Source organism: Aptenodytes patagonicus, chromosome 2 (genome assembly GCF_965638725.1).
Source record: "Aptenodytes patagonicus chromosome 2, bAptPat1.pri.cur, whole genome shotgun sequence".
NCBI lineage: Eukaryota > Metazoa > Chordata > Aves > Sphenisciformes > Spheniscidae > Aptenodytes > Aptenodytes patagonicus.
Genome location: NC_134950.1, coordinates 55,953,611 through 55,966,109, shown reverse-complemented (window position 1 = coordinate 55,966,109; position 12,499 = coordinate 55,953,611). Strand labels below are relative to the sequence as shown.

The following is a 12,499-nucleotide window of genomic DNA, read 5'->3' as shown; positions in this document are numbered from 1 at the left end:
ATTTGCATTAGGCAGCAAACAGTGCCAATTTTTAAGAAGCTGAAAATGTTTTCAGAGTTCATTTCTTCTTTGACACCTGCTGAAAACTGATTTCATGCTTGCTTGTCTGATGTGTGAGCCACAAAGAATCTGTGGTCCCTTAAGCTTCTTGTAGTTCTGAAACGACTGCGTTATAATTACTTTAACTTTTCATGTAATAGGTTTCAGAAGAGCTATCACATGCTTTTCCATTTGGTTCATTGTTGCACTTATTAAATTTGCACAGGCTGCTTTCTTTTCCCGTTAATAAGTTCCTGTCAGTAGGATTAACAGGCATTGTTCTTCATGGGTAAGTGACACACAATTAATGAGGTACCTGCAAATTGCATCCCTTAGATCCGTAAGGTTATGATCCCCATCTGATCGCATTCACCTTTGAAGAGTGAATAAGTCAGTCTAACTCCTCCACCCTTTAAAAACTTCAGATTGTTTGAAGTGGGGTCCCGTTACTTTACCTAGTTGGGAGACAGTGCTGGTGAAGCAAGCAGATGTAAGGCGTTACTTAAAATTAGCTCAAGTGCTCTTGTGGAAGCTGTTTGGGGCTGGCTGTGGTCTTGGGTTTTAAGCTTTTGTCCACAGAGCTACAGCCCAAACTTGCTGTTGGTGAGGAAAAAATGGGGGTATAAGCAATTTCAGATACAAAGTATTTTTGTATCTCCCTCGTTTAGGGGTGCATTACCTAAATGCTTGGGACAGCAAATGTTTCTGGGACCAAATAAAAAGAGGTGTCTATGTCTGATTCTAATACCTCAAGAGGTAGACATGGCAGGGCAGGATTTCTGGTGTTTATTGCTATTGAAGATCAACCATTGGAAGAACTGCTAATTTTTTTTTTGATTGCTAACCATTTTTACCATTGATAACCCTTGATCAGTCTCACTCCATGCCCACCAAAGACCGCTCTGCTCTTGCTCCAACATCCACCAATTATGTGTTGGGATAATTTTGGTCTCTGAAATAGATCAGAAATTGATGTGGTTAGTTTGGGGAAAAGAGGCAGGACTGCTTGTCCAAAAGAGAAAGGTGCTGCACAAACTGGTGATTAATTTAAAGTGTAATTCTGTCAGGCCTAGGCATAAGTATTATTAAATTTGTTCTTCCAGACATCTTCAGTAATCTTTCCGACCCAAGTTTCTTTTCATCTTAAAAAAACCAGACCAAACCAAACCCCAAAATAACCACAAGAAAAAAAAAAAACCTTAGGCACCAAACCTGTCCATCTGTGTTTAGAGAGGTGTGAGTCTGGAGACCTGAGACGCTCTCGTGTGCTGCGTGATCCCTTCTTTTCCCAAAGATCACCTGTGAGCCGGTGTCCATAGAAGCCTTAATAGAAGAACTGGGTTAGTGAAGGGACATGTGAGACCTTCCCACTGAGATTATCAGATTGAATCCAAAAGTCTCTGTTATAAGCTGACTGCCAAATCCAGCTGCAGTGGTCTGCCCAGTATATTTCATAGTGGCTTGAGTGCCTGTATCACAGGAAAGAACCATTTAAACGCAGCACTAAGAGACAGAGCTATTGGCAATGGTGTCATTAAAAAAGCCGAAAATTGAAGGAGTAAGGGGTATCATTTTCTCGCTGTCTGTAATCGCAGTGAGGAAGTTGATGATTTTTGCTATCGCTCGTATGAGAGAACCTTGGGAAGAAAGACTTAAGTTGCCAATCCGTTACAGAGACTTCGCTGTCGCTCGTATGAGAGAACCTTGGGAAGAAAGATTTAAGTTGCCAATCCATTACAGTGACTTTTTGTTGTCATTCTATACACATAAAAAGAACATTTTAATGAAGGCAAAAAGGCTTCTTCATGTTGAGATTAGCAGTTACTACAGAAATGAGTCGTTTCTATTAGGTATAATAATGCAATCTTACTATCTTCCTGCCTTCCTGTCTCATTGAAAATGAGCAAGAAGGCGTTGCACGGGTTGGGCACTGACATTTCTGAGCAACTGTCATAAGTAGATGGGATTCATGCGTGGTGCAAGCTTGGTAATACCACTTCATACCCCAGTGAGAAGCTGTGAAGCATCAAAGATCATTATTGCTGAATCCTGTGACTCCAAAGGCTTGCTTCGAGAGGGGGGTCCAGCTTCAGAAGGGGTTGAACATACTGTGTCATAGTAAGGTACAGTAATATAGATAGAGATGAGAGAGCTTATGATCAAAAAACACAAACCCTGAAGCAACTTGTGCTGCACTGGAATTTAGACCACGACACTGAAAATACTGCAAAAATAGAGCACTGAGGTATCTTGGGGAAGAATTTAGGAGAAGATGCAACTATGCTTGCAGAGTTCAAAATAATTCACTGAGTACATGGGTTTTTCACTGGCCACTTTTTTTTTTCCCTACATACCAGAATGTCGGGTTTCTTTAGGGAGAAGAGGCTTAATACAGTCTGAAAGTACCTCAATGCCTGAACATGTCAGCATAGTTTGGGGGATCTTCTCTAATAGTTCTTGGCATGTTTTGTTCTCTAGACAAATGAGAGAAAATCCTTTGTATGATTTTAACCTAGACACATTCCCCTGATCTTAATGTAGACAGGAACCTTAACAAACAAAATAACCTCAACAGCATTTAAAAAAAAAATTATAAATAAGCAAATTTCTGCTGTAGTCTTGAGTTACCGAGTGTCTTCGTGTGAAGGAAAACAATCACTAACCCATAAGGATTCATAGAATTTGTTTGTAGGCTGAAGATGCTTCTAAAATTTAAATGGCTGCCAGGTGCCCTTGTTGTGGGCTTTTCTCTCAAGCAGCTTTCCTGTTTTCTTTTAAAAGATTATTTCCATGCATCTGGTTTTTTTGTTGGTTGTTTTTTGTTGGGGCGGAGTGTTAACTCTCACATGTGAAACTAATGAGCCACTGGCAATGACAGTATATTTCTACCGCTTTTTCACCTACACATGTGCATGTGCACCTTCCATGGCAGATTTCTTTAACAAAACGTACAGAAATCATCAAAGAGCCCCTCTGCCCATCAGCAGCAGCACAGCTGTTCACAGAGGCCCCAGGAGGAGACATCTTCAGTCTTGTTTTTCTCTCGGTGCAGTAGGGTGGACCACTTGCCAGCTGGCCGCGGTTGTGGTAGAGGGGTAGCTGACCTCAAGCCTTGCTCTGACCCTGGGGGGACTCTCCCCCTTCGTCACAGCCACTGTGAGCGTTAAATGCTTAGCGAACAGCTTATCCGCTGACATACGTTGTGCCCTTCATCTCCCACCAGCCTTCAAAGTATGCGAGGACCTTGACGTCCAGACACAGCGCGGGTGTCCAAGTGCTGGAAGGAGAAAGTCCTCCAGTGCTGGAGCTGGATGGGGGAAGAGCCAGCTGGCACTGGGCTGCTCCTGGGGAATAACATCCACGGCTCAGGTGGTGATGTGGATTTTGAAAGCAGCTCTTGCTTTTTTATCTTTCTAGTCCCACTTTCTTCTAGTCTCCCCACCCAGGGAAGCCCAGGAGACCATTGCTATGTCCTCGCTTTCACGGCAAGGAGGAGCTTGGGGTCTTGCCTCATCTCTTTGCAGTTGCCTCTTTGCAGTTTTCTGGGGCTTTGGTGCGAGCTGGCGCTGTCAGTAGCACAGACAACTCCGAATTCCTCTTTCCCCCATTCATCCCAAGGCAGAGGGGAAGCTTATGGCTTGTTTGTATGAAATCTCTTGGGGAAAGTTCCCTGTGATTTAGCAGTACACTGTTGTTGCCGGTTATACGATGCAAGGTTGTTCTGGTCTCACAGCAGATTAAAGCCTTTGGATGGATTTGCTCCATTCTCATGAAGTTTTATTATATACAATGAATGGAAACAGACTTGGAGGATTACTTTACAATCTATTTCCAGCAATGCTTGTTGCTTATTACACTGAAATCATTCAGAGACAAAACAGGGTTTTTTTTTCCTTGTAGTGAGATAACGGAAAGATGTTACTTTTATTTTATATTATTTAAGCTTTAGCTTAGGTATTACTGCACTCCTGTTGAGGTTTTGTTTGGAGACTATCAGGAGCATAACTGATGAGAAAGGTAATGACTGCAGTACAGTGCTGTTGCTAGGAAGGGTGAAATGCTGTAGAGCTGTTCTGGCTTTCATCTAGTGCCGTGGAGAGGTCCACAGGCTGTGCTGCATCACGGTAACTCTTCAAATGGTCTGACCCTCAGATGAACCCAAGGAAAAGTAACCACGGTTGTTTCTTCTTGCCCCTTTTCCCTGCAGCATATTTGTCTTTCAAATAGCACCTACTTGTCGCCAGCTTGAGGGACTTATCGGGCATCTGCAGAGAGCAAATTTCAGCCTCTCATCCTGTACTTATCATCCATTAGCCAGCCGGCTGCACATAAAAGTTGTTTGGCCCCATGCTTCCATCCTGTTTGTTTAACCCTTTGCTCGGGCCCTTGGGGAGCCTTTTGCTCTCCCAGGCACGTCAGCATCCCCCTGAAAATTCACACTGTCACGGGGAGATCTGTGCCCTCATTCAGGGGACTGTTTCTCACTGACAGCAAAATTAGTGCAAACCTGATGGTCTTTTCCTGTTCCGTGTGACACCATGGAAGCATCATACGATTTAAAAGTAATATCAACAAGCAGTAGGAATATCTGTTCATCACAACATTTACCAATTATTCAGCATTTCCAACAGACCAAAAAAACAGGTCCAAGAGGGATTTTGTACCTATGGAAAAAATAGAAGCCTGAAGTATTTCCATGCATGCCCCTCCTCCACAGGTACTCTGTACCTTTTGGAGGGAGAAGGGAGGGCTGGGAGTAATATGGGCAATACGAGAAATCTTTTCAATAGGTAAAGCCCCCTGCATTGGGGCTTTCTCATCCAAGCCCCACACTAGGCTCACTTAAATGCTTGGGTGCAGGGTGCATAGTGTACTGCATGGCGTGATTAGTTTCTCTCACTTCAAAAAGTATCTTTCTTTCTCTTTATAGGCCACAGACAAAGAACAGGAGTTTGCTGCTGCAAGTGCAAAACAGCTGGAATACCAGCAGCTAGAGGACGACAAGCTCTCTCAAAAATCATCATCTAGCAAACTTTCGAAGTCTCCTCTAAAGATCGTCAAGAAACCGAAAAGTATGCAGTGCAAAGTGACACTCCTGGATGGATCAGAATATGCATGTGAAGTAGAGGTATATTGCTTTTTGTCTTCTTTTTTTCATCCTGTCCGGAGGAAAATAGTTGAAATTAGGTTCCTAATATAAGCAAAAGAATGAATAGCCTGATATTTCGCCAGTGCCAAGCACAGAGATGCTTCCGTTGTTTCCTCTGGAGGTTGAAGACATTGCACAGATTTGAGCTGGATGAGGGACCATGAGCAGTCCCTGGAACAGCCAGAGACTTTGGATTAATTTTATGTCAGCACATGCCACAACAGAATGCAGAAAATGAATTATGGGCAGCAAAGCCCATAAACAAAGAAGGATTTGATCCCATAGGGCTTCTCTTTTCCTTGGTACTCTGCTGAGTCGAGATTCACATTGAGTCACTGTCCAAACAGTAGTTCTGACCGTCATGAAATTAGCGGGGGCATGAGAGACACCCAGGGGAGGCAGGGGAAATGTCAGGAGCAAATAGCAGTGAGAGTGGTGAGTTTTATGTGCTTCTCCACGGTGTCTGTGAATCATAACTGTGTCTGAACGTTACTGGCAGGAAGTTGCTGGTGGTTTTCTGTAAGGAAACTTGCCTTCCCTGCTGGGACTTTGCCAGGAGCCTACTTTTGGGAGGGATAGTCTTTGCTACACTGTCAGTTAGGAACCGGTCTGTGCCTGTGGGCAGACCCATGCTAAGAGGATGCCTTGCCTTCAACTCCAGAAGGCCATGGAGAAAGCAGAGCATGAGCGAATTCAGCATCTCATAGTGGGCATGAGCAAATTCAGCATCTCAGAGTGGACCCGTTTCTCCATTCAGCCTTTCCAGCCATGTCACCGAGGTGGTCTTTGGGCAGTGGACCAGCCTGTCCTGAGCCTGCTTTAGGTCAAGAGGCCACAAGGAGAGGCTGGGAGGGGAAGGATGTGTGTTGGAGGGCTCAGCAAAGCCAGCCCTCCTTCAGGCAACTACAGGGTGCGGTGGGGAAGAAAAGCCACCTGGGGAGGACAAAAGAGTATAAAGGTAGAGACGGGATAGTCTGCAGGCTTGAAAGGGGAACCTGCAGGAAGACAAAGAAGGAGAGAGGGTGGAGGAAAGCAGTATCTGACTGGGAGCCAAATCCTGATGTCTTTACAATCAGATTGCACTCAGCCCTTGCATCTTCCAGCCGCTCTTGTTGTAAGCGCTTTGGAGAGTGGCAGGTGAGGAAGAACTTTATGATTTTTATTTAACCACGGCTTTACAGTTTAGGCCAAATTTTTCTATGCTAACACAGGAGTTGTGATTTTATTACTCTTACAGCAACTTAGCGATCATGCTGTCAAGTATCTTTTAGTTTCACTGGCCAAGTCCTGCGTTGTTTCCTTCAGACTAGCAATAGCTATCTGGCCACATACTTTGTGACTATTAAATTGTCATTTCTTGACCTGCGGTCCCAGTTTTGTCTGTCAAGAATAGCGTGCGAACCATTAAGCTGGAAGAATGACTCATACTGGCTTTGATGGAAAGAGTCAAACTCATTTCAGCTTTTGCCACTTGGTTATAAAATGTGAGTCACTTTTTGGAATAGAATCAAGCAAATTTTACCAAATAGGATTTCTATGGAAATCTTGTCTAGCAGGCTGATCTTTATGAGAATATAAGATGGAGCAGAAGGGGAGATTTGTTATGTTAGACTTCCACTTATGCAAAAAAAATGCTGTGAATAATACTTTCTTTTAGGAATTTTCACTTTTTTGCTAAATTTGGACTCTGTTGGAGTTGAAGTGTCAAAATGCTAGCTTATAAAGCCATCATGTTTTATTGCTTGTCAGATTTCTCTTTCGTGCAAGTTCTGAATAGCTCTTGAATAATGTCCAATATAAATTTTGTATGCATTTTTTCTACTTACACTGCTGAAATATTTTGAAGTTGTATTGACTGTCATCAATAATCACTTTATTTCCTTCTAAGATGGTTAGACTTCCTAGGCAGAATGTAATATTGATGAGAATAGAGCTCCTAAAAGGATGAATCCTCAAATGGCAGAGCTATGATGATGAGCAGACCATTGGGTGCATTGAAACAGAAGTTAGTTAGGGGGCGCAAATATTTCAGGAAGCAGTTTAGAAGGCACAAATATTTCAGGGAACAAGTGCAACTGGAGTGACACATGCATTTACATACCTTAAATGGACAATCCAGACCTTGCATCCTTCCTAGGTGGTATTGTCAGCATACTGTGTGTATTGAGGATGCAACTGCAGGTACCTCTCTGGCACAGCCCACTCTGTCCCGTGGGAACACTTGGTAGGTCCCCAGGGGAGTCCACTTTCCATGTGCGCGAAGTTCAGCTACAGCAAAAGGATGCTGTGTCCAGCCAAGAGAAATGATGACTTCCACTGTGCTTTTTCTCCTGGGGAGAAAAAGTATATACAAAGGGAGTTAGCAGGGCAGGAAGACTGAGGGTCTGTCTCAGGAGACATCTCAGGAAACCATGTAGGAGGCTGAAGGTGAAGCTCTCCTACAGTAATTTTGCATAATCACAAAGTTTTGTGGCTGTTTCACAGAAACTCAGTGCTGCAGCATGAGAAATAATCTGTCACATTTCAGAAAAATGCTGTCATATTTTAAGGATCACCTACAAGTAAACTTACTATATCTCATTAAACTGGGAAAAAATATATATGTATATAAAAAAATGGGAAAAAATATATATGTATATAAAAAAAGTGTACTGAAAGACCTAACGAATTATTGAGGTCAGTAAATTCCCCAAGATTAATTCCTTAAAAGAAAGGGGAGAGGGGTGGACAACACATGGCAATCAAATATTTAATATTTCCATTCCTTGTGTTTAACTCCCTTAACTGCGTCTTTCGGTGTGGACGGTGGCCCAGGGTAGCGATGTGACAATCAGTGGATGTGAGGTAGAAATGTCATCCCATGTTGTCAGCTCCTGTCTTCCAGCTCTGTCTGTCTGTGTGTCATGCTTCTACCCACTGAAGGCTACAAAGCAATGTAATCTAGAAGGACCAGAAACTTAGAAACCTAATTTTGAGCTAGAATAATAGCTCTGTCAGTGAATCTTGATTTGGACATGGGCCAGATATTTATCCCTCCAGAATTGCATTCCCTGGTCTGGGAGTTGGGGATCATTACAGAATCCATCAGTTACTCTATAGAGTGCTTTGCAAATGACAAATGCTTTTATATATGTTAAATATTAATATCATTTAAAGGAGCTTATTGCTCTCAAGTAGAGCTTATCAACTCTATGTTCATCCAGTTAATGGCCTGACAGCCGAAATTGCATATACTCACAGTTTGAGATGCTTCTGAGGCAGGTTTGGTTAATCCATTATCCCCTCGGTGTCCTTTGTTTCAGAAGCCCCTCTTTCTTACTCCATATTTAATGCTGAGCGTCTTCACTGCCTTCTGTTGTATCTTTCAGCCTCTCTCACATCCAGTACTTTGTATTTGTGACACCAGGAGGTTTTCATGTTTTATGAGATATATCTACAGGGGAAAATGTAGCAGAGGTAACTTCAAAGCTGAGGTTAATAGTGGTTCATCTAATGTGGTATCCTTGTAAGGACCTTAAGCAAAGATCAAAGGGGGTTTCTCTCCCCAAAAAGGTGGCAGGATCAATAGCCCAACTGAAGTGCATCTACACCAATGCACGCAGCATGGGCAACAAAAAGGAGGAGCTGGAAGCCATTGTGCAGCAGGAAAACTATGATATAGTTGCCATCACGGAAACATGGTGGGATGACTCGCACAAGTGGAGCGCTGCAATGGATGGCTATAAACTCTTCAGAAGGGATAGGCAAGGAAGGAGAGGCGGTGGGGTAGCCCTGTATGTTAGGGAGTGTTTTGATCGTCTAGAGCTTGATGATGGTGACGATAGGGTTGAATGTTTATGGGTATAGAATCAGGGGGAAGGCCAACAAGGCAGGTATCATGGTGGGAGTCTGTTATAGACCACCCAACCAGGATGAAGAGGCAGACGAAATATTCTATAAGCAGCTGGGAGAAGTCTCACCATCACTAGCCCTTGTTCTCATGGGGGACTTCAACTTACCAGACGTCTGCTGGAAATACAATACAGCAGAGAGGAAACAGTCCAGGAGGTTCCTGGAGTGTGTGGAAGATGATAACTTCCTGACACAGCTGGTGAGGGAGCCACCTAGGGAAGGCGCCCCGCTGGACCTGTTGTTTGTGAACAGAGAAGGACTTGTGGGTGATGTGACGGTTGGAGGCCGTCTTGGGCATAGCAATCACAAAATGACAGAGTTTTTGATTCTCAGAGAAGTAAGGAGGGGGGTCAGCAGAACTGCTACCTTGGACTTCTGGAGGGCAGACTTTGGCCTGTTTAGGAGCCTGGTTGACAGAGTCCCTCGGGAGGCAGTCCTGAAGGGCAAAGGAGTCCAGGAAGGCTGGACATTCTTCAAGGAGGAAATCTTAAAGGTGCAGGAGCAGGCTGTCCCCATGTGCCAAAAGACACATGAGCTGGCGGGGAAGAAGACTGGCCTGGCTGAACAGAGAGCTTTGGCTGGAACTCAGGAAAAAAGGGAGAGTTTATGGCCTTTGGAAGAAGGGGCAGGCAACTCAGGAGGACTACAAGGATGTCGTGAGGTTATTCAGGGAGAAAATTAGAAGGGCCAAAGCCCAACTAGAACTTAATCTGGCTACTGCCATAAAAGACAATAAAAAATGTTTCTCTAAATACATTAGCAACAAAAGGAGGGCTGAGAATCTCCATCCTTTATTGGATGTGGGGGGAAACATAGTGACAAAGGCTGAGGAAAAGGCTGAGGTACTTAATGCCTTCTTTGCCTCAGCCTTTAATAGTAAGACCGGTTGTTCTCTGGGTACCCAGCCCCCTGATCTGGAAGACAGGGATGGGAAGCAGAATGAAGCCCCCATAATCCAAGGGGAAATGGTTAGCGACCTGCTACACCACTTAGACACACACAAGTCCATGGGGCCAGATGGGATCCACTCAAGGGTACTGAGGGAGCTGGCGGAAGTGCTCACCAAACCACTTTCCACCATTTATCAGCAGTCCTGGCTAGCCAGGGAGGTCCCAGTTGACTGGAGGCTAGCAAATGTGATGCCCATCTACAAGAAGGGCCAGAAGGAGGATCTGGGGAACTACAGGCCTGTTAGTCTGACCTTGGTGCTGGGGAAGGTTATGGAGCAGATCATCTTGAGTGCCATCACATGGCATGTACAGGACAACCAGGCGATCAGGCCCAGCCAGCATGGGTTTATGAAAGGCAGGTGTCCTGCTTGACTAACCTGATCTCCTTCTATGACAAGGTGACCTGCTTAGTGGATGAGGGAAAGGCTGTGGATGTTGTCTACCTGGACTTCAGTAAAGCCTTTTACATTGTCTCCCACAGCATTCTCCTAGAGAAGCTAAGCTCACAGCTTAGACAGGTGTACTCTGCGCTGGGTCAAAAACTGGCTGGACGGCTGGGCCCAGAGAGTTGTGGTGAATGGAGTTACATCCAGTTGGCGGCCGGTCATGAGCGGTGTTCCCCAGGGCTCAGTGTTGGGGCCAGTTCTGTTTAATATCTTTGTCAATGATCTGGATGAGGGGATCGAGTGCACCCTCAGTAAGTTTGCAGACGACACCAAGTTGGGCGGGAGTGTTGATCTGCTCGAGGGTAGGAAGGCTCTGCAGAGGGACCTGGACAGGCTGGATCGATGGGCCCAGGCCAACTGTATGAGGTTCAACAAGGCCAAGTGCCGGGTCCTGCACTTTGGCCACAACAACCCCATGCAGCGGTACAGGCTTGGGGAAGAGTGGCTGGAAAGCTGCCTGGCGGAAAAGGACCTGGGGGTGCTGGTTGACAGCCAGCTGAACATGAGCCGGCAGTGTGCCCAGGCGGCCAAGAAGGCCAATGGCATCCTGGCCTGTATCAGCAATAGTGTGGCCAGCAGGAGTAGGGAAGTGATGGTGCCCCTGTACTCGGCGCTGGTGAGGCCACACCTCGACTACTGTGTTCAGTTTTGGGCCCTTCACTGCAAGAAGGACGTTGAGGTGCTGGAGCGTGTCCAGAGAAGGGCAACGAAGCTGGTGAAGGGTCTGGAGAACAAGTCTTCTGAGGAGGGGCTGAGGGAACTGGGGTTGTTTAGCCTGGAGAAAAGGAGGCTGAGGGGAGACCTCATCGCTCTCTACAACTACCTGAAAGGAGGCTGTAGCGAGGTGGGTGTTGGTCTCTTCTCCCAAGTAACAAGCGATAGGACGAGAGGAAATGGCCTCAAGTTGCTCCAGGGGAGGTTTAGATTGGACGTGAGGAAAAATTTCTTTCCTGAAAGAGTGGTTAAACATTGGACCAGGCTGCCCGGGGAAGTGGTTGAGTCACCATCCCTGGAGGTATTTAAAAGACATGTAGATGTGGTGCTTAGGCACACGGTTTAGTGGTGGACTTGGCAGTGCTAGGTTAACGGTTGGATTTGATGATCTCAAAGGTCTTTTCCAACCTAAATGATTCTATGATTCTATGAAATGCCAGGTAAAAGCTTTGTCTTGAGGCCCCACAGTGTTACTGCCTGTGTGCTGTATCCGCCCTGACCCAGAAAGTTTTTCATGCAGTAAGACATTACAAGCCAAAACCGGGTTAAGTAGGTAACCCAACCTGTTCATTCATCCTCCTCCAAAACCGTAAACCAGAAATGTTACCATCTGTACCCCCACTGCCGCTCTCATCTGGGGACCTACAGACGGTAGTGGCAGGCTTATTTAAGAGGGGTGTTTCCTTTCAGAGGTGGAATGGCCACCTAATGGTGCTTTGCCTGTCCAGGGACAGCTGTTGGCTTTTGGAGCAGAAGTATTTGCTGTACACTGACATTGTCCCTGATACTCTATCAAAGAAAAACAGCCTCAGCTTAAGTGGTTCTCCCATGTCATGAAGAAGCTGGAGGCTTCTAATGGGCGTTCAGTCATAGGAGTCGACGCAGTCTGCTCAGAGGGATGCTGAGCGGCGATTTCCACCTAGATGTCCACCCCTGCTGGAAGCAGTTCTCCTTGGGCTCTTCATTGCACTCTCCCAGCCAGCATCTGGATCAGAAATGCTTTTTGTCAAAAGCGGCCAAGTCCACAGCTGAGGCCAAAACAGCACTGCAAAGAGGGTGCTGAAGACTTCTCTGTTAAGCAAGCTAGACCTATACTTTGCATTTGTTGGTTTGAAGAACCAAAGATAAAGCAAGATCCAAGACTTTAAATTGATTTCAGATAACCTTAAAAAAGACAGTGAATGCAGTAGTTCAGGTTTTTCCTAAGATACAAGAAAACAAGCAGAAATAACTTATTTCTGGGTTCCTCCCACTTTAAGTAGGGGTTTTCAAGTGCTGTAGTACAATTACATTATTTCTAGGATTTATTT

General features: G+C 45.1%; 1 protein-coding gene across 23 annotated transcripts in view; it reads left to right on the top strand.

The window, feature by feature from the left end:
* EPB41L3 (erythrocyte membrane protein band 4.1 like 3) overlaps positions 1-12,499 on the top strand; it is a 152,709-nt gene that overhangs the window by 82,283 nt on the left and 57,927 nt on the right. For all 23 annotated transcript variants that reach the window (XM_076329925.1, XM_076329914.1, XM_076329913.1 and 20 more), the window contains exon 3: positions 4,970-5,167. In XM_076329925.1, the coding sequence (XP_076186040.1) occupies positions 5,114-5,167 (54 nt within the window). In that variant the 5' untranslated portion in view covers positions 4,970-5,113. The remainder of the gene's footprint in view (positions 1-4,969; positions 5,168-12,499) is intronic.